This window comes from Gorilla gorilla, chromosome 16 (assembly GCF_029281585.2).
Source record: "Gorilla gorilla gorilla isolate KB3781 chromosome 16, NHGRI_mGorGor1-v2.1_pri, whole genome shotgun sequence".
NCBI classification, from domain to species: Eukaryota; Metazoa; Chordata; class Mammalia; order Primates; family Hominidae; genus Gorilla; species Gorilla gorilla.
Window position 1 is genome coordinate 68,110,841 of NC_073240.2, and position 22,743 is coordinate 68,133,583.

At 36.9% G+C, this 22,743-nt stretch overlaps 1 protein-coding gene across 23 annotated transcripts in view; it reads left to right on the top strand.

Moving 5' to 3' along the window:
* Positions 1-22,743, top strand: part of IQCH (IQ motif containing H) — a 247,006-nt gene that overhangs the window by 63,296 nt on the left and 160,967 nt on the right. For all 23 annotated transcript variants that reach the window (XM_031002514.3, XM_031002515.3, XM_031002516.3 and 20 more), the window contains one exon: positions 18,891-19,011. In XM_031002514.3, the coding sequence (XP_030858374.3) occupies positions 18,891-19,011 (121 nt within the window). The remainder of the gene's footprint in view (positions 1-18,890; positions 19,012-22,743) is intronic.

Genomic DNA, 22,743 nt, shown 5'->3' on the forward strand with positions numbered 1-22,743 from the left:
GTTCACCCCCATGCCGAATTTTCTGATTGTAACACTTTTTTCACATTCTTATTGAAGAAAACTTGGAAAATACAAGGGTTGAAAGATAAAAAATTATATAACCTCAGTCCCTCCACCTAGAGATAATTATTATGAACTTTTAAATGGATTTGTTTTCCATGTTTGGATGTATGATCTTTCTCCCTTCGTCCTTCTTGCCTTCCTTTCCTTCCTTCTTCTCCCTTCCCTCCTTTTTGTTTCTCTCTTTCTCTTTCTTTCTCTTCTCCCTCTCCACAGTCCCCTCTCTAATGAGGAACACATGTACCTAGTAATAATCTTCACATAAAAAATGGGGGACCTATGTGAAGAAAACTCCAAAACTTTAATGAACAACATCAGAGAACACTTGAATAAATGGAAAGACATATCATATTCCTGAGAAGGAAAATGTTTATAAGTATGCCAGTTCTTCCCACATTAATCTTTATGTCCAATGTAATTCCAATCAAAATTCATATGGGTTTTATTTGGTTTGCATGGAATATTAATTTTTTCAACTTGCTAGTATTCATCATCTTGAAGAATAGGCAAAAGGCCTCTTTTTTTCCCCCTAAAGAAGATTAATGAAGGTGAACTTTTCATACCACTTATTAAAACATATAATAAAATTACAGTAATTATTTCCATGGGTAGAAAAATTGATAGATCAATGGAATAAAAAACTCAGCATAGATATTGCCCTTAGTGTAAGAAATAACTTGGAATGTAATAAAGGTGACACTGTAAGTCAATGGGAAAGGGAGGACTTGTTAGATGAATGGTGCCAAGTCACTTGGCTAATGATTTAGGGAAAAAAAATTAGATTAAATCTTATCCTTGCACTCTATACAAAGAAAACTCCGGATGGGTTAGACTAAAGTAAGATGTTTGAAAAAGAAGAAATAAAGAAATTAGGGCCGGGTGTGGAGGCTCACGCCTGTAATCCCAGCACTTTGGGAGGCCAAGGCAGGCAGTATCACAAGGTCAGGAGCTCGAGACCATGCTGGCGAACATGGTGAAACCCCATCTCTACTAAAAATACAAAAAATTAACCAGGCATGGTGGCGGGTGCCTGTAGTCCCAGTTACTAGGGAGGCTGAGGCAGGAGAATGGCATGAACCCGGGAGGCGGAGCTTGCAGTGAGCCGAGATCGCGCCACTGCACTCCAGCCTGGTGACAGAGTGAGACTCTGTCGAAAGAAAGAAAGAGAAAGAGAGAAAGAAATCTTCAACATCATAACCTCATATAATATTGACAATCCTCATTACAAGAAAAGTCCATGTTTATATTAGGCTCCAATCCTACATCTGGCACTAATTCCTAGGTGATATTCTTGCAGCAAATCACTTATATTTCATGGGCTTTAGTGTGTTTATTTGCCAATTTGAGATACTGGATCAAATCATCTCTAAGATCTCTTCTAGTTCTCACCATCCATAATTCTGATCGAAGTCTGTTTCCTTTGGTTTCCTTCCTTCCTCATTTATGACCACCAACACGTGACATGTGAGACAGAAAAGCAGACCAGGTGAAACTGTTTTCTGTACTGATTGTGGAAATAAAGTTCACAGAAGGTATTGTTTTTTCAATTTATGCATTCAACAGAGCATTTGTTGAGTGCTTTCTATGTATGCAACAAAATATGCAACCTGTCCTCATCACTTTTACTTGTTACTACTTTTAATACTCAGAGCATATTAGAGACATTGTCACTCCCAATTTCCGAGTCGTATAATTTACATATGGCTCTTTCAGAATTTGAAGATATATTTTATTTTGACAATCTGATTCAGAATCTAGAAAAATTATTTGAAGAGAAATTGTGAAAAAGGATAAACTCTTACACACATACATACACATACAATATTTAAATGATCGAATGAATATTCCTTAAAACTTGGCATCATTACTAAATGAGTTCATTTTTTTTTAATGGACCATATTTGAGGTTAATCTCTTCATTGACTTCGGCAAAAATACCTGAACTGTAAGCGCTCCTAGCCTCCTTTCAGGTTTGCTTAGGCTTCTCTTCCACAGACTTTACTGATACAGCATAGAAATTATGGCAAAGCCCAGTGGAGTCATTGAAGTAAAAGTCTCAATACTGCTCAGGAAGGGATGCCAAATTAAATAAAAAGAGCCCCAGCAGTTCTGCAGCTGCGTGTCAACCCAACTGCTGGGATGAGGTAAATGAGGACCAAACTTTATTTCACTTATGACCCCAGCCAGTATTTAAACGAAAATGCCTAGAGACTGGCACACTGCTCTGTAATAAGGAATAAAAAGCAATAGCAAAAATAATTATAATAAATGATAAACTCATTCCCAAAGTCTTTCTTAGATCTTAACTGAAACGACTACCATTTAAACTCATTTCTTCTCATGTGGTATCAAGTATACACATTTTTTCTTATGAAATGTAATAGTCATGTAAGTGAAATGGACAGTACTTTATTCTCTAGTAATTACTTTTCCAGATTAAAATATCTGTTGGAATGCCACAAATAAATATTATTAAATATAGTGAGAAAAAATAGCAACAAGGAATCATTACATTTTTGTCAACCTGAATTCCTCAGAAAATTCTGGGTCCAGTGTGTCTCAAGCTCCTTCGAAGAAAAGTTTTATGTAAAATCAAGTTATCATTTGTCTTTTATTAATAGCTTTACAGAATGGGCTCCTATTAACAAATTATAGCTATATCATTGTTAGCTATGTGTTAATCCTTGGATCTTTTTTTCCCTAAAATGTAGCCCAAAGAGTGCTGGTTGTTTGGAATGTTAATAGGTATTCCATGCAAAAAGAGTACTGTGGTCCCATAAAATTGGGAAACATGAGGTTAAAGAGAGTCAGACTGATTTTTATACCATTAAGCCACCTGGAGTCACTAACATGCTGATGTGCCTTATGAATCTTTAAGAAGGGGGAATGCAGTTAGCAATGTTTCCCAAACTTCCTCAGAACCCCTTTCTGCAGAATAGCTCACAGAACTATATTCGGAGGAACACACTTTAGGAAATTTTGCTTAAGTGCTGGATTTCATAACAATTTTAATGGAAAATTTTCTAGACTGTATTACATACTTTCCTTCATTAGTCACATTTTACCATAAGTTACTGTTTTTTGGGGGGGGATTGGGACATCATAATAGCTCTACTTTATGTGATGCGCTGTATGGGGTCTGTGAGACATGCAGATGCCCACGCTTCAGATAGCTGCTATGTGTTCAAAATAGTATTTCTGCTGCAGTTTCCTCCAGTCATTTCTATTCACCACATTCTTTAAGTCTGTGTTCACAATCCCCCTTGTCGCTGCTGCTGCTAGAACTACCCTTTTATCATCCTAAAACCCCTTCCAGCTCTGCAAATTATGATCCCATGTATGCCTTTTCTTCCTTCCTTCCTTCTTTTCTTTTCTTTCTTTCTTTCCTTTCCTTCCTTCCTTCTTTTTCTTTCTTTCTTTCCTTCCTTCCTTCCTTCCTTTCTTTCCTTTCTTTCTCTCCCTTTCTTCCCCTCTCTTTCCTTTCCCTCTCTTCTCTTTCTTTTTTTTTTCTGTGTTCTCTCTTTTTCCTTAGGCCCTGCCTGTCCTGAGCTTTGGCAGCAGGGTGCCTTGGCTTTTATCAGAAGCCACTTGGCTACACTGTTTTCTCCAGGTTATTGAATCAACCAATCCCAGCTTTGTTTCCACTCACACTTGGAAACTTTTCATTTAGTTCTCTTTCCATATTCATATCTGTCCTGTACAATATACTCTGTACAGTTTCAATCTTTTGAAATTGATTGAAACTTATTTTATGGCCTAGGATATCATTTATGTTGGTGAATGTTACATGTGCATTTGAAAAGAATGTATATCCTACAGTTGTTGGTTTGTGGTGTTCTATAAATGTTAGGCCCAGGTAGCGGATGATGATTTTCAGCACATACTGATTTTTTAAAAATTAATTGTTCTACCAATTACTGAGAAGAGGCTTTTAAAATCATCAACTCTAATTGAAGATTTGTCTATTTTTTCCTTTAGTTCTGACAATTTTTGTTTTACATATTTTGTGTTAATATTATTAGAGACATTCACATTTATTATTGTTGTGTTTTCCTGGTTATAAGAAACTTTCATCTGTTTAAGACTCTTTCATCAGTTTCATCTGTTTAAGAAAAATCTCTTTTCCTCTCTCATAGTTTTTTTTGTATTAAAGTCTACTTTGATATTAATATAATTCATCTCTATTTTGCTTACTGTTTGCATGGTATATCAGTCTTTTTTGTTGTTACTTTCAACCTGTGTCTTTAAAATTAAAATGCATTTCTTAGAGTAGCATTTAGTCGTGTCCTGTTTTTTAAGTTCAGTCTGATAATCTCCGCTTTTTGAGTGTTTAGTTCATTTCCATTTAATGAAATTTAGATATGGTTTGATTTAGAACAACTGACACAGGACTTTTCTTGTCTACTTTGCCAACTGGGGACCTCCACAACTGGCGACATACTCCCTGGGCCTTGCTCAGTCCTGGGCCCTGACGCTGGAGGTTCCCTGCCCACTCAGCCCGCCTAGGTTACATACAGCTTTTGCCTGTGTTCGGTTGTTCCTGAGCTCTTGTCCTGCGTCCAAGAAGAATGAGATCATGCTAACAATTTGAAGGTTGAGGAGGACAGAGAAGAATTTTATTGAGCAACAGAACAGCTCTCAGTGGACAGGGGATGCGGGGGGTGGTTCCCCACCCCCACAGTTGGGTGGTTTATCTTCCAGTCTTGCTGGGTCTAGGGCTTTTTATGGACTCAGAATGGGGAGTGTGTGCTGATTGGTTTGTGATTATGCAAAAGAGGTTAAAGGGAAAACACCACTCAAAGGTGGGCATGACAATGTAAAAAACCAATTAGGAAAGGGTAGGTGTATGTAAAATAGGTGAACAGTGGGGTCAATCAGAGGAAAGCACACCAAATGGGAAGAAAGGTTAACAATCTGGTCCAAGGATTTACCTGAGACTTGTAGCTAGGCTTTAAATTGTCTCAGCCTGAAGGTCAGTTGTCACTGGGGACCTGCCCCTATCTGCCTAGTTATTTATCTGCCTCCTGCCACTATCACAACCATCTTTCTATTTGTTTTCTATTTATCCCATCCATTTTTTGTTCCTTATTCTTTGTTTTCTGACTTAGGGTTACATTTTTTTTTTTTTTTTTTTTTTTGAGACGGAGTCTTGCTCTGTCGTCCAGGCTGGAGTGCAGTGGTGCGATCTCGGCTCACTGCAAGCTCCGCCTCCCGGGTTCACGCCATTCTCCTGCCCCAGCCTCCCGAGTAGCTGGGACTACAGGAACCCACCACCACGCCTGGCTAATTTTTTGTATTTTTAGTAAAGACGGGGTTTCACCGTGTTAGCCAGGATGGTCTCAATCTCCTGACCTCGTGATCTGCCTGCCTCAGCCTCCCAAAGTGCTGGGATTACAGGTGTGAGCCACCGTGCCCAGCCAGGGTTACATATTTTAAAATAATTTTTAACATTCCATTTTAAATCTTTTATGGCTTTTAAACTATACCTCTTTATATTATTTTTAGTGGTTGCTCTAGGAATTACAATATTCATCCTTAACTTACCAGAGTTTCTTTGGAGTTAATATTGCACCAGTTCACATAAAATGTAAGGAATTTGCAACTATTGACCTCCCAATTTTTTGTGCTATCGTTATCATCTACTTTACATATATTATAAAATGCACACTGTATAATAATTTTTGTTTTAAATAGCCAGTTGTCTTTGAGAGAAATTAAGAGAAGAAAAAGATATTATCTTTTATATTTGCCATATATATCTGAGTTGTCATCTGAAGTCATTTTTTGTCAGCTCGAAGAATGTTTTTTAAGCATTTCTTTCTTTTTTTTTTTTTTGATATGGAGTCTTGCTCTGTTACCCCGGCTGGAATGCAATGGCGTGATCTCGGCTCACTGCAACCTCCACCTCCCGGGCTCAAGCGGTTCTCCTGTCTCAGCCTCCCAAGCAGCTGGGATTACAGGTACCCACCACCAGGCCTGGCTAACTTTTTTATTTTTAGTAGAGATGGGTTTTCACCATGTTGGCCAGGCTGCTGGTCTCGAACTCCTCACCTTGTGATCCATCCACCTCAGCCTCCCAAAGTGCTGGGATTACAGGCGTGAGCCACCACACCCAGCCTCAAACATTTCTTAAAAGAAAGCTCATGCCTGCTGGTAACACTTGCCTGTCTTTTGTCCAAAAAAAAAAAAAAAAAAGTCTTTAGATTGGCCAAGCACAGTGGCTCACACTTATAATCCCAGCACTTTGGGAGGCCAAGGCGGGCGATCACTTGAGGTCCAGAGTTCGAGACCAACCTGGCCAACATGACAAAACCCCGCCTCTACTGAAAATATAAAAATTAGCCAGGCGTGGTGGCACATGCCTGTTATCTCAGCTACTCAGGAGGCTGAGACAGGAGAATTGCTTGAACCCAGGAAGCGGAGGTTACAGTGAGCAAAGAGAGCTCCATTGCACTCCAGCCTGGGCAACAACAGTGAGACTCTGTCTAAAAAAAAAAAAAAAAGTCAAAAAAATATTTAGATCACCTTTATTTTGAAAGATTTTTCACTGGGTATAGAATTTGGGGTAGCCATGTTTTTTGTTTTTTGTTTTTTCCTTATTCAGTGCTTTAAAGTTACATTGTTTCTGATGAGAAGTCAACCATTATTCAAATAATTGATCCTCTGTGTGTATAATGGATCTTTTTTTCTTTTCTGGCTGCTTTCAAGATTTTCTTGCCTTTAACTTCCAGGGGTTTGATTATCATATGCTTGAATGGAGTTTTCTTTGTGTTTATTCTGCTTGGGGTTCATTGTATAAGTTTCTAGGATCTGTAAGCTTCTGTTTTTTTAACAAATTGGGCAAGATTTTGGCCATTGTTTCTTTAAATATTCTTCTCTATGATTCTCTCCCTCCTCTCCTTCTGGGGCTTCAATTACATGCAGATTATACCACATGACTTTGTCCTACAGGTCACTGAAGAACCATTATGTAAAATATTTTTTCTTGTTATTCGGATTAGGTAATAGCTATTGATTGCTCTTCAAGTTCCCTACCCTTTCTTCTGCCTACTCAAATTTGCTGTCAAACCTATTTGATTAATTTTTTATTTGAAATATTTTACTTTCAGTTTTAGAATTTCCATTTAGTCCTCTTTTATATACATTTAATTTCTCTGCCAAGATTTTCCATGTGTTCATTTAGTATTATTATTTTTTAAGGTCCTTAAAATATGTATAACACATATATCTAAACATCATCTTGTATACTTTAAATATATGCAATTTTCATTTGTCAATTATGCCTTAATAAAGTTGGGGAAAAAGCTGCCTTTGTCAATTGTTTATGTATAGCATTAATAATACAGAGGTTAAAAGAATAGTACAATGGATAACAATATAACTATTATCTAAAATGAAAATACACTCACTTTTGAAGTATGTACATATAATTATTTATAATCATATATGTATTGTTTGCTAAGTGTCTGCAAGTACATTATACTTACGATACTTTATCCTAAATAGTGCATCATGAGTCTCTTCAAAACAAGAAATATTCTGCATAACCAAAATGCCATTATAACACCTAAGAAAATAAACAATAACTTACTAATATAATCAAATAGCAACTTAATATTTAATATGTTTATATTTTATTTTTGATTTAAAATTATAATTTTCATTTGATGCTTTATTACAGAATGTCCTTTGATAATCTGGGTTTTATAAATTCTAAGTGTGCCATAGACTTTTATCATTTTTGGCATAAAATCTCTTCAACATTTCTTTCCTCAAAATATTTAATATTAATTAGAGATTTAGAATATTTTAGAAATAGGAGGTTGTTTACATTAATCTTTTCTTTTTTTTTTATTACACTTTAAGTTCTAGGGTACATGTGCACAACGTGCAGGTTTGTTGCATGTGTGTGCATGTGCCATGTTGGTGTGCTGCACCCATTAACTCGTCATTTACATTGGGTGTATCTCCTAATGCTGTCCCTCCCCACTACCCCCACCCCACAACAGGCCCTGGTGTGTGATGTTCCCCTTCCTGTGTCCAAGTGTTCTCATTGTTCTATTCCCACCTGTGAGTGAGAACATGTGGTGTTTGGTTTTTTTGTCCTTGTGATAGTTTGCTCAGAATCATGGTTTCCAGCTTCATCCATGTCCCTACAAAGGACATGAACTCATCCTTTTTTATGGATGCATAGTATTCCATGGTATATATGTGCCTCATTTTCTTAATCCAGTCTGTCATTGATGGACATTTGGGTTGGTTCCAAGTCTTTGCTATTGTGAATAGTGCTGCAGTAAACATATGTGCGCATGTGTCTTTATAGCAGCATGATTTATAATCCTTTGGGTATATACCCAGTAATGGGATGGCTGGGTCAAATGGTATTTCTAGTTCTGGATCCTTCAGGAGTCGCCACACTGTCTTCCACAATGGTTGAACTAGTTTGCCATCCCACCAGCGGTGTAAGGGTGTTCCTATTTCTCCACATCCTCTCCAGCCCCTGTTGTTTCCTGACTTTTTAATGATTGTCATTCTAACTGGTGTGAAGTTTTCAATTAAAAAAATCCCCTGAAATCCACAGGGAAACATTTTTTATTAATTCTACAAGCAGCTTATAGAAAACAACAATTTTCAGATAAATATATAAACATATTTCAATATCAAATCAGCCTATTATTTTAATTAACCTAAATTGTTAATATGCACTGAGTTTCACTACAATATTTTAATGCTTTCTATATTTCAGTAAATTGATTTCAGATTTTAGTTTACCTTGCAAGCATTGTTTTTGAACATCGTTGTCAAAATGTGAAGATTTACTAAAGGTTTTTGTTAATTTTGAGGACTGATCAATATGAATATATTTACTTAAAGCCTTGAAAATTTTGCTTAAAATATAAACAGAAATTCTTAATCTAGAATATCCTATGTATTTTTCAGGTTTCTATTTACATTTGTTAAATTGAGGCTCGCTGTAGGAAAGAGAAGTATAATTCAATTTATAATTTAGGTATATTGTATTAGCAGAGAGTATATTAGAAGTGGTTATATTAGAAGTGAGTACAAGTCATAAGGAAATTCAGAGACAAAATCAAGTAAATATTATTTCTTTTTTCAATTACAAGCTTTCTGAGTTTGTGAATCACCATAGCTTAAGTGTTACCCATTATGCAAAATTATTGGTATTTCTTTTGGTCATCTATTTAAAAACCTAAAATATTTAGACGCGTGGACATGCAACGTCTGAATATTTTGATACTCCATGATTTGATGATACATTGCTGCATAATAAATCACATCAAATCTTAAAAAAAAAAATGTATAACAGCAGCTCTAGAGTCCTTATCTGCTCATTCTGATATCAGAGTCATCTTAGGATCTGTTTTTATTGCCTACTTTTTCTTTTGACTGTGGACTACCTCTTCCTATTTCTTTGTATATACAAGAACTTTTATTGTTATGAACATTATAAATGATACATTCTAGAGACTTGGAATTGTTATCTTGCTTCCTAAAATGCTGATTCTTATTCAAGTAGGCAGTTAATTTGGCTAGATTCAAACTCCAGACTCTATGCTTGCTGTGGTTGGTAGCAGCTGAAATCTCTGCTCAGTTTTTAAAAATCTTTAACAGTTCCATCCTGGCTGGGCTCCTTTAAAACCTCTTTCAGATACATGGAGCTCAGAGGTCAGCCAAGGATTTATATGTCATTTATTTGCAAATTTTGGGATCTCCTGTCCTTCTTGCAATTTCCTCATTTCTATTATTTCCCCGTATTTTCAGCTTTTATGACAGCACTAAACTCCATCCTCTTTCAAGCCAGTAAGACTGTGTTTTTCTTCTTGAATTATAGCCACTCTGCCTGTCATAGTCTGAGAAGTACTTCCAGGCCAGAAATTACACACACATAAATCTCAACTGTTGAAGTTCCCTTCTTTCAAGATCAGCTACCCTCTAGCTTCTGCCTGCTTTCATTCTCAGTGCCTTCAAATAGTTGGAGTTTTGTGGGGGTTTTTTGTTTGTTTGTTTTTAGTTTTTTTTTACATTTTGTCCAGAGTTTGTTATTATTGTCTTCAGGAGAGAGAGTCTTTTATAAGCTGCTCCACCATTACTATAAAAGTAATACTTGCTATTGTATTACCTTTATCAAAATAGAAAATATTTGCTACTAATATGTTCATTTTAATTGCTCCTTCCCAGAAAGTCTTAAGTGATTATTTTTTAAAACATTCTTTGCTCTTTTTCTTCTTCAATTGAGATAAGACAGAATTAAATGAGTTTTGAATTGCATAATGCCTTCAGAATAGTATACAAATAATTACAATATATGTTATAAATGTAACAAGATAAGTAAAAAGAAAAACTATAGAAAATCAGAGGAAGAAGAGGTCAGAAGTGATTTCCTACAGGAGATTACATTTTAGCTAGTTGTTAAAGGGTGACAAGAATTTAATAGCAGAGCCTAGAGGAGGAGAATATTCTAGAAGGAACATTGTAAGAAATGCAAAAAAGTGCTAGGTGAGGCTCAAGTCTTACTGATAATATGTATGATTTATGACTTAAAATCAATACTTAAAAGTTCATGGCATGAACATACTGCTGTACACAATAACATGGTGAATCTCACAACCAGTTTTGAAAGAAAAAAGCCAGATACAAAAGAATACATACTGTAATAATCTATATAAAGTTTGAAAACAAAAACAATAGGTGGCAATAGAATTCAGAATTCTGGCTGCCTTTGAGCTGTGGTAGTGACTGGGAGGGAGCACACAAGGGGCTTTTGGTGTCTGTAATGCTCTACTCCTTGCTCTGGATACTAGTTACCCACAGTGGTCACTTGATAACGATTGATCACTTGTGCCTTTTAAAAAATGAATATTGTGGCTGGGCATGGTGGCTCACACTTGTAATCCCAGCACTTTGGAAGGCTGAGATGGGAGGATCACTTGAGCCTAGGAGTTTAAGACTAGCCTGGACACCATGGTGAAACGTAATCTCTACACAAAATACAAAAATTACCCAGGCCTGGTGGTGTGCACCTGTAGTTCCAGCTGCTCAAGAGGCTGAGGTAGGAGGATTGCTTGAGCCCAGGAGGTCGAGGCTGTAGTGAGCTGTGATTACACCACTGCACCCCAGCCTGGGCAACAGAGCAAGACCTTGTCTCAAAAAAAAAAAAAAAATGTTGTACTTCAATAAAATGTTTACATGGAAAAAAACCCATTCCTGGTGTGAAAAATAATTTATGGAGTGCATCTCCATATATTAATTCATTAATTCCTCACAATAGCCTTATGGAAGAACAGTGATGGTGAATTTTATGTAAAATAGGATTCTATAAATTCAAAATATCATGATATAGAAACCAGGTCTGTCTGTCACTCAGGCTGGAATGTAGTGGCATAATCATAGCTCACTGTAGCCTTAAACTCCTGGGCTCAAGCAATCCTCTCACCTCACTCAGCCTCCCAAGTAGCTGAGATTACAGGTGCATGACCAGATAATTTTTTTTATTTTTTGTGGAGCCTGGATCTCACTATGTGGCTTAGTCTGGTCTCGAACTCCTGGCCTTAAGCAATCCTCCCACATCACCCTCCCAAAGCACTGGGATTGCAGGCATGAGCCGCTGCACCTAGCCAAATTCTGGCTTTATACATAAAGTTTGAAATAATTCAAATTCGAGTGAATTTTATATATATATATATATACACACACACACACACATATATACACATATATAGTGAATTATATATGTGTGTATGCGTGTCCTGTATTATTTAGGATATGAGCTCTGAAAATGTAGAAAATAACAATAGATTAAATACAACCATAATTAACAGTTTGAGCATGGAAGTTTGTGGCTCGTCTGGCAGTTCCACAATGTCAGGTCCATACCCACTTTCCATCTGACTGCTCTGACCTCCTGGACAGGCATCTTGTGATCTCAGGTGGCTACTCGGCTCCCACCATCATGTCTTTATTTCAGTCAGTAGAGTCAGTAGGTTCCTATACCACTGGCCAGAACCTTGTCTGAAAGCCACAGAAAGCTGCAAGGCAGTCTGGGAGATGTAATTTCTGGATGTCAGCCAGCAGTCTTTGCCATACCTGCCATTCTTTGCCTGTCTTATGTGAGTTCAGAATTATGAAATGCTTCCAGAAGCAGATCCTTTACATAAAAATTACTTGCCCTGTGGATAAGAGGATTCCTATTTTACAGAAGATAAAACTGAGACTCAGAGAAGTTAAATAATATACACTCTGCACATTGCTAATTAAGTGACAGAGCTAGGAATCCAGTCCAGTGCTCCAAGCCCAAGATTCTTGCCTTTATTATAGATGCCTCCCCAGGGAATTTTCTTCTGTCTCCAAGAATGCTGGTAAACCTGACCAAGAGGAAGTGAGACTCCTACTGTATTTAAGTGGCACCAAGAAAGACCTGAGAAAGCTGGCAGAGTGGTAGGACATAGGGTAGAGCCGGTGACCTAAGCTGTGCTTGGTGAAAGCATCAGAAACTAAGAAAGTGCTGTAAAAAAACACAAAAACAAACAAAAAAGCCCCACTGGGCCATGAAGCAGTGACATGCATTTTTCATTCTGCCTCTGAAATTGATAAACTGTATGCTTTGGCTATTTTTCCTTTCTGCTTCTTAGTTTTCCTCTTCCATAACATGGGGTTGAAGGTAGGGAGGGAAGGCCTTATCTTCAACTAAGTAAGCAAGCCCTGATGGAGGATGTTTCTCAAGATCTCAAGACAGGCAGGAGAGCCTAAAAACTTTAACAAGGACTGCATACCTCAACAGAGGCTTCCCCCCATCCAAGCCCTCAGGTAACAAAAAGGTAGAAAAAAACCCAGAATGCCCAGTTCTCACATGTTGCTGGGAGAGATCACACACTGGTACCAGATAATGGGAGAGGAGATTCTACATCACAGCAAGTAGAATGTCTGGACAGAGCTACCCAAGTATGCACAAGAGAAAAAGAAATGATATGGTCACTATATGGATTTCCTGTGGTCTTTGTATTTTCTCCAAGTCAGTATTTCACCCACAGCTAACGAAAGCAAGGGAGGGGAAATGGAAGGGAGAATTAGGGGCTGCAAAAGACAAAGCCTAACCTAGAAAAAACATAAATGAAGGAGCAGAAGGAATTTTCTCACAATTACTTCACATTATACTACAACTTAAAGAGAACGTAAATTAATTTAAACTAGAGCTCGAACATGAGATGATAAAATAGCAGAATAAAAAAGGGATATAAGGGATATATATCCTTGCAGATATAAGGAAACAAATTGAATACCAGAATACTTTATGGAACTCATAAATAAACTATAAATACAATGAACATAACAAACGCTGCTGAATATTAAAATACTGACATAGAGAAAAGACTTTAAGTACAGTAAATGCAGAAGAAAAAGACAAAGGAGGTTAATTAGAAGCTAATAGATATACCTATTAGTTTGGTACAAACTATAACAAAGAAATCCAAAAATATAATGACTTAAATAAATTAGTGTATTTCTCATTCTCAAAACAGTCCACAAGTGAGAAGTCCAAGGCTGGCAGGACGGCTCTGCTCCACACAGTCATTCAAGATACGATTTCTTTCATCTTGATCTCCATCAGCTCCTCATTACAGTAGTTACAGGACATTCTAATCCCAATGGTGGAAGCTGGCTCCTCTCCACACCCACATTTCAGCCCTTAGGAAGGATGATGATAGTACTGCCAAGCACTCTGAGGACATGACCCAGAGGTTACACAGATCACTTCTGCTTACATCTTATTGGCTGGAATTTGGTCACTGGTCCACATTTAGCCACAGGGGATGCTGGGAAATGTATTCTGTAAGTGGACAGACATGTACTCAGCTAAAATTCAGGATGTCCTATTCTAAACGGAGCCAAGTACCACAATATGAAAGATAAGGATGAGCCAACATTTAAGGATATTTGGTGTCCCTAAACCAGAGAACCCAGAAAATGAAAGAGAAAGGGTATTCGATAATATAATGTAAGAAAATTTTCTCAAAGTCAAGGAAGAACTGAGTCTACAGGTAAAAAGAAAACATCAAATCCCAGGAAAATTTGATTTTGAATATTTAACATACAAATATATTTTAGTTAAATATTTGGATTTCAAAGACAAAGAATGCTTCGGACATCCAGATGAGAAGAAAGTAAATCACCAACCAGGGGTGGAAAAGCAGATGGCTGTCAGACTTCACAGTAATTATCATTGTGGAAAAAAATGGTGCAATGTCTACAAAATTTGGAGAAAAGAAAGGATGACCCCAGATGTAATTCAAGTATGACTTGCTTTAATTCTAGTAAAGTACACATGAACACTTGTTGGGAAAAACTACTTGATAACCAAAGCTAGCCAATTAAGAGATCAATCAAAGAGCTCAAGCAGAGAAGCCATGACAAATGAAGTATTTGTGAGCACTGGACCCATTTACATGTAGAGCTAATACTAAACAATCATAGAATCATGGTACCAAAACAGAATGTGAACATTATAAATCTGGATGGTGCAAAAATTAAGATACAATCAAGATTGGGGAGGTGAGGAAGTGGAGATCAGGGCATCAAGAGAGTTCTAATTTTCTCACCATTTGAAGCTAAGATATAGTATTCAAAATAAAATCATGTAGTAAATAGATCTAAACATTTTTCAGAATCAACTTTAACTCTAGAGCAGGGGTGCACAAACTACTGCTTGAGGGCAGGCCACCTGTTTTTGTAAATAAAGTTTTTGTCCATTTGGGCTGCTATAACAAAAATACGATAAACTGGGTGGTTTATAAACAACAGAAATTTATTTCTCACAGTTTTGGAAGCTGAGAAGTACAAAATCAAGCTGCTGGCAGATTTGGTGTCTGGTGAGGACCTGTTTCCTGGTTCATAGATGGCGCCTTCTCTCTGTGTCCTCACATGGTGGAGGGGACATAGCAGCTCTCTGGGGTCTCTTTTTATAATCCCATTCATGACGATTCCATCCTCATGATCAAACCACCTTCCAAAGGCCCCATCTCTTAAAAGTATCACATTGGTGATTAAGTTTCAACATGTGAATTTAGGAGGCATACTAACATTCAGACCACAGCTTCACTCATTTATTTACAAATTGTCTGCCTGCTGCTTTTAACTACAAAACAACAAATCTGAACAGAGCCTTCATGCCTAAAATATTTGTTATTTGGCCCTTTAAGGAAAAATTTGCCAGCCCTTGCAGAGGAATCATTTTTAATTCAGAGAAATCTTGTGGTAAAGAAATATTTATTTGAAGTTTAATAATGTGTTAGGTTTAATTCAGCCTTTTTTCCTCATGTAAAATTAATAACATAAGTCCTATTTTTTATACAAGGATATATCATTCTAAAGATGTCAGGGATGATGGATCACCTGATGATATTTGGCATGATTTCTTAAACTTTTGTCTTTTGTATTTCTACACTGCTTGAAATCTTTATAATGGGCATACATCATTTTTACCAAAATAATAAAATAGAATGGTTTTTCTATTTGAAAACACTGGAAGCAAATATGCCAAAATATTAACAATAGTTAATTCTGGCTGATGGGAATATGATTGCTGTTTTCTTCTTTAAACTTTTCTATATTTTTTACATTTTCAAAAATTTTTGGCAGGGTGCAGTGGTTCACACCTGTAATCCCAACACTTTGGGAGGCCAAGGCAGTAGGATGGCTTGAGCTCAGGAGTTCAAGACTAGCTTGGGCAACATAGCGAAACCCTGTCTCTACAAAAAATACAAAAAATTAACCAGGTGTGTTGGTGCACACCTGTGGTCCCAGCTACCTGGGAGGCTGAGGTGGGAGGATCATCTGAGCTCAGGAGGTGAAGGCTGCAATGAGCTGTGATCGTGCCACTGAACTCCAGCCTGGGTGACAGAGGAAGGCGCTGTCTGAAAAAAAATTTTTAAGCTATTATAGAAGATTTAGCATCAAGTGATAAAGTTCTGAATTCCAGTTGAGGAAATAATAATGAGAAACTAGCTAGAAGGGACATTGTTCTATTTATAATATGATTTATATTATATCATATTATACAAACTACAAAGTATGGTTGCAGAATAAAATATAATAAAAAACATGACAAAAAGAGGAAGCCACAGCAGATGATATTTGAATCCTTTCAGGCGATCAGCACATTCGTAAAGCTGGTTTCTTTAATTTGCATCAGTCTCAATCTACCTTTCCAGTCTCATTCCCCCATCCTACCCTCCTTCTCATACCCATACCCTATACTCCAGTCACATAGAGCTCCTTCTCATCAGTGAAATCTTCATGCATGAAATATGCTGTTTTGCACCATTGCTACTGCTTTTACTACCTATAACTGCATCCTCTTCTCCACCTGATATAATTTAGTGCTTTCTTTAAGATGCAGTTTAAATGTCACTTACTGCAGTATATCTTAACTTTGGCTACGCATCAGAATCACCTGGGGAGCTTTTTAGAAATACTGAGGCCCAGGCCCCAGCCTACCTATTCTGAGTTAATTGCCCAGGGTTGGGGCCCAGGCGGCAGTATTTTTAAAAAGCTCCCTGAGTGATTCTAACATACAGCCAGGGCTGAGAGTCGCTGCAAAGCCTTCTGCAATACAAGCAGGCAGAGTTAATTACTCCCTCTTCTATACTCCTACAGCCCTTAGCTTTTCCATTGCTCATGAAATTTAATGCTCAGCGTGTTAAAGTTAGTGTTATGTAGTAAGTGCTCAGTAAATGCTGAAGGTTGTTTCATTCCTTCAGCCTCCAACCAAGCATACGCGGAAGTGATTATCCTTACCATGGAAGAGGACAGCAGAGTGGACAGATGTTTCCTATCCAGTGACACTATCTGAGGGATTTATTTCTGTCAACGAAAACACTACCTTCCATTCTCCAACACATACACACACACACGTGCACACACACTGCACACACAGTCACCTCACTGCCTTTTCAGCATAGTTCTTCGGTCTGGTTTTTACATTGTTTAGATTGATGCAATTGAAAGAATTAAAGCAGTGTGATGAATGTGCTGATTGCCTGACAGAGACTGAACATCACTTGCCTACTGTCCTCTCCTTTGTGTCATCATTTATGTTGTGTTTTATGTTCGACCCTGCTACTTTAGCTTGCCAGAGCAGGTTGTCAGGTGTTCTTTGTCAAAGGCTTTCAGAAAATCGCGATAAATTATCCTCTGTGTCCTGAAACTGCCAAACCTATATTTTACATCATCACAGTGCTTGACAGTTTTATTTAAGTTGAATCTTTCTCTCTTCCTCCGATTTACCTTTGTCTCACTGACCTTTATATCAGTCAGACAAGTGGAGACCCTGCCACTTTTGATATTGAATATTCTCAGCTATGTACATGTCTGCTAGAGCACAGTGCATTGGATATCTCAGCCTCACTGATTAGGAGGAGATCCTGGAAGCTACTCATGTCTGGAGATGAGGTGGGGAGAGGAGAGCTGAGGATAAGGGCAAGAAACCAATGTGGATCAGGAAGACCAGAGTCTCATAATAAATAAATCTTCTTATGAGTCCTGCACTCTCATTAAGGCGAGGCTGGTAGCACCTCCCTTTCCCCTTCTGACTCACCTGGGGAGAAACAGATTGCACTAACAGTCTACTCTTTCCTATTCAAAATACTATTTTTATTTATTTTCCAAACATCATCAAAGTGTTTGATGTTCATGGTGTTACCACATCCTGGCAGTGGGGGCCCTAACCCTTTGTCCAGACATTTCTCAGCTAATAGATACTTATTTTGTAAAGTGATTTTCTCCCTCTGGTCTTGATGAAGCTTTCCCTTTCTTTTTCCTTAAAGTCACTATGACCTTAATGGCAATAAGGTATTGTGCAACCGAGTCCAATGGCAAATTTTACCAATGTAAAATCAGATTAATTTCAGAATTGAATAATCTGTGCATATCTAGTATACTGCATGGCCTAAAACAAATTACTAATCTTTATGTCCTGAGTTCTTTATTAGTTAAATAGCAAACTGTTACCTAGTTCCCTTGGAAGTTATGTACATTAATTAATGTTTGGAAAATGACTTGAAAATTCAGTCTATAAATACCAAACTGTAAATACCAAAGTTGCATTTTCCCTGCTGAGAGAACCCAGGTAATTCATAAACTCCTACGATAAAGGTAAAAATAGTATAGTTGGACTATACAATCAAATGTGATTTATATGCAATATATGTAATCTTTAAAATCTAGAAACCATTTAATAGAAACAATTCATATTTTGTAACTGTAATAAAAGCATTTTATGACTTTAGGAAAAGTAATTATCTTCTCTAACTGATCTAGATATTGTGTCTTTGTAACCATCTCTGAGATCTGTAAAAGAATCTACCCAGAATTAATATTGATTGATATGTTTATCTTTTAAGTCTTCCAGGTTTTTTGTTTTAACATTAAAACTCTAACATTTATTTCCTGGGAAATTTTTTGGTACAAAACTTTGCTGTATTCAAAACCTCCTCTGTCAAGATTTAGCATTTGTATATTGTAGTCATTAAAATTGAACAAAATCTTAATAGTTCTTTTATTAACTACTATGTTGACTTTATATAGTGGAAATCACAACTTGTTAATTGGATTTAATTAACTATTTTAAATTACACAAACTCCTGATGGTAGTAGACAATAGCACAGGGTATTCGTGAGCAATAAAATTGGAGCTGATATTGCTACTTTATTAAAACTTAATGCAACTATTCATAACTTTATTTATTATTTACAAGAAGAAAACTGTTCACTGTGAAGGCAAAAATGTTTGCTGAAACAAATTTTTTATTATCTAGGTAAAGGTTTCGAAGTTAATCAAAGGGTCTAACATATCCAACCTCACGGTTCTGCCATCTTCTCATCGCACAGATCCCTATTTCACTCCTATACCAGTCTTACAAGCAGATGCCCGCAAAGGTTAGTGATTCAATAGCCATTTTATGTGTTTAGGAATGTAAAAGAAAGGCATTGAGGTAGGATCGGAGGCCTGAATTTGGACTCTGGCTCAGCCACTAATTCTCCTGGGTAGCCTCAGACAAGTCAGGTCCTCACTCTGGTCTGAATTTCCTGCTCTGTAAATCAAAAGGTTGGACAAGACGATCACTAGAGTCCCTTCCACCTGTAAAATTCATCATTCTATGGATTTAATATTGATTTAGATGGTGTTATTACCTATTAAAATGATCATTGTGTTTATGTGATAGCATTAGAATTTATTAAGTTTCTGAGCAGATCATTTTTGATATATTATTCTGGTAGCATTTTAAAAATTTATTTCAATACCCTATTATAAGGAAATATGAAGCCAGAATTAATGTAATTAGTGTTTAAACTATGCATGTTTTAGTCTAAACTCTAGTCTTGTGAAACCAGTGGATTTTGTTTTTAAGCAAAGGATTTCATCTTTATCTCAGTATCTCTAGCACCTAGAACCATATCCAGCATTTTGTAGATACTAAGTGTAGATTGAGTGAATAAGAAAATGAAAGAATAAGCAAGCGAGTGACCAAATACTGAATGTCCTAAGTGTAACCATCTCTACTGTTCCCTGCTATTTAATTTAATTGACCAAAGTGTTAAAGAATGCCTAAGTGGATCCCTTTCCTATCTCAAATATAACTTAGTGAGACGGTCTTTAATTACTCCTTATCTCGCCTTCTATCTGTTGTCTGGAATTTTTAGGACCCAAAGCTGGTTCCCAAAGGTTCTTCTGCCACCTGGAAATTCAAAGTCCTCCAGCTTCTAGCTACTGCATCCTCTGTCTGCTGGTGGTAGATAACCTGAGATCATTATAAATCTCTGGATTTGTTAAGCTTCTCACAGCTTTCCTGGTTATAAACCATTGTTCAGCAATCTTTGTGACATATGCTTTCTAGTTAGCTTATGTAATATTTACTTCCTGGGAATACTGAATAACACCAGCAGAGTGTTCCTGTTTCTTGCTTTAATACCATCTTATATTCTTCCTGAACCAAATTAGGATGAATGAAATAGTGAATGAATGAATGAATCGATATATCTGTCTGTCTATCTGTCTATCTATCTGCTCTGCTTTAGCAATAGAGACAATAAAAAAATGCCACAAAATAAAGGTAAATCTAGAATTTTGGCAACTTCATCCAGAAAAAAATCACATTTTCATTTCTAAATTATCTTCATGAGAACACATGGCCTACTGTCATATTAGGGATTAATAAATTAATCGGCATATATTTATTGAGTACTTGCAATATGTGTGGTATTGTGCAAGATACTATGAATGTCAGGAAGCCACAAGCCACAGAAATATAAATGCAGTGTCTATATTTTTTTAGGTGTTTCTGTTGCCCTTAAATGTTGTTTAAGCCTCACCCCAGATCGACACAGGTCCAGAATGAGGTGAAAGACTAATAACATGCAGAAGAGAGAATCATTTTGAAAAATGAACTTCAAACTTTCCTACTTTTTCTTGAATACCTGGCTAAATCCAAAAAAGAAAGCTTTGCCCCACCCCTCCAAATGGTTAAGAATACAAGTTTTACATTACATAGACCAAATTTCAGTTTGGCTCTGTGACTTGAGGCAAATTGCTCTCTGATCTTAGAAGAAACTCTAAACTCTATGAACAAGGTGTGCTTGATCTGGCCCTCACCTACATCTCCATTTCTCATCTCACTCAGCTCTCTCTATACTTAGCCACCTAGGCCTTCTCTGTCATCTCTCATCTTTATCAGGCCAAGCACATTTGCAGATCAGGCTTTCACAAGTGCCTTTTCCTCTGCCAGTAAAGGTCACTTCCTCAAGCACCTGTCCTTTTCCTTCAGAGATTATCACAATTTATCATAATATATTTATTTTAAATCTATTTAATATCTTCTTTACCACTAGAGGCTCCATGAGGTCTTTTTGGTTCACCACTGCATCCCCAGCCCCCAGAGTAGTTGTTGACACATAATAGGCACTTTATTAGTTAAATGAATGACAGAATGAATGAACTTCCAATTCTTAATCTATTCAACAGGAAAGTAAGAGTGGATTTAATAAAACATGGTGTTTTATTAAACATGGATGAGGATTTAATAAAACAATGGTGTTAAAGGATAACTTTCAAAAACAGCTAAAATCATGACTCTCATACAAACATAAAATGAACACAGGTCAAAGATTTTTATTTAATTCATCAGTTAACAACCAGTTCAAAAGAAAATCCAAAGAATGGACACATTTGTAGATCAAGAATACTGAAGTAAATTTGCAAATAAATGCAAAATTGGATTTCCCATGAGGAGAATTCCCCTTCACCAGACAGAATTTATTTTCATGTCTATAGATAAGAATTATTTGCATTATGATCAGTTATTTACAAAGTAACCTCAATATCTACAGAGTTGTAAGTAGCCTAATCAAAGGCTAGGCTCAGATATTCACTGGAGACTTCAGGACTCTGTTAAAAGGATATCCAGTGATCCCATTTGCTTATTCTAAAACTTAAAAAAAATTCTTACAATCTTCTCCCCTTTTGACCAAAACAATCTCAAAAACCAAAAATTCACAGAATAAGGCTGGTCTCAGTAGGTTTGGCCTGATAATTTACATAGGTGGGGCAAGAATGTTCATTTACCATATAAGCCACCTTACATTTGCTTTGTTGGAAGTTTTTGTAGAGAATCTCAGCCTGAATAAAATCCCCTATTATTTGCTATCCCAAGACTAGGAAATCAAGCCCAAGAAACTCTGTTCATCAGATTTCAACTGCAGGACCTATAAATTTGGGTAAATTTCTCTCTTCTAGAAGTCCTCCAAATATCCTAAAGTTCTTAGGGCTATAGCATGTGACCTTCCTTACCACCTATAAGGCTGAAAATCATGTAAGCCATATACCAGGCTAGTTTTTCTGGGAGGACTTTGTAAGCATTGGCTCTATAACGCATCAACCTTGATTCTTTAAAAGTGACTCGTCGGCCAGCACATTGGTTCACACCTGTAATCCCAGCACTTTGGGAGGCCAAAGCGAGCAGATCACCTGAGGTGAGGAGTTCGAAACCAGCCTGGCCAACATGGCAAAACCTCATCTCTACTAAAAATACAAAAATTAGCCAGGTGTGATGGCGGGCACCTGTAATCCCAGCTACTTTGGAGGCTGAGGCATGAGAATTGCTTGAACCCGGGAGGCAGAGGTACAGTGAGTCAAGATCGTGACACTGCACTCCAGCCTGGGCAACAGAGAGATACTCCATCTCAAAAAAAAAAGTAACTTGTCATACCTGATTAAATAAACATTATTCTCAAATATAAAATTCTAGGCAAGGCCTTGGTTGAATAGTGATTTTTTCTAGTTATGTCTTAGTACAAAGAGAGCAGCACTGAAACTATGTAAATTACTATATTGCCATGAAAAGTAGAGACTCAATCAGAGTTTCTGAATTTGGGAGGTCCAGGGAGCACATTCAAAGTATTACAAGTTTGATTTCTTTATTTTCTGGTAATTTTATGAATATTCAATTTATATAAACACTTATTTATCTCTACAAGCCAATCAGAACAGAATTCCTTTATGATCTAATTTATTAATGCCATCTGGAGGCAGGAAAACATTCTGCACTCACAATGGGAGATAAGGAACTTCCTGAATTACAGATAAAAAGACATATAGATAGAGTGTATATCCCC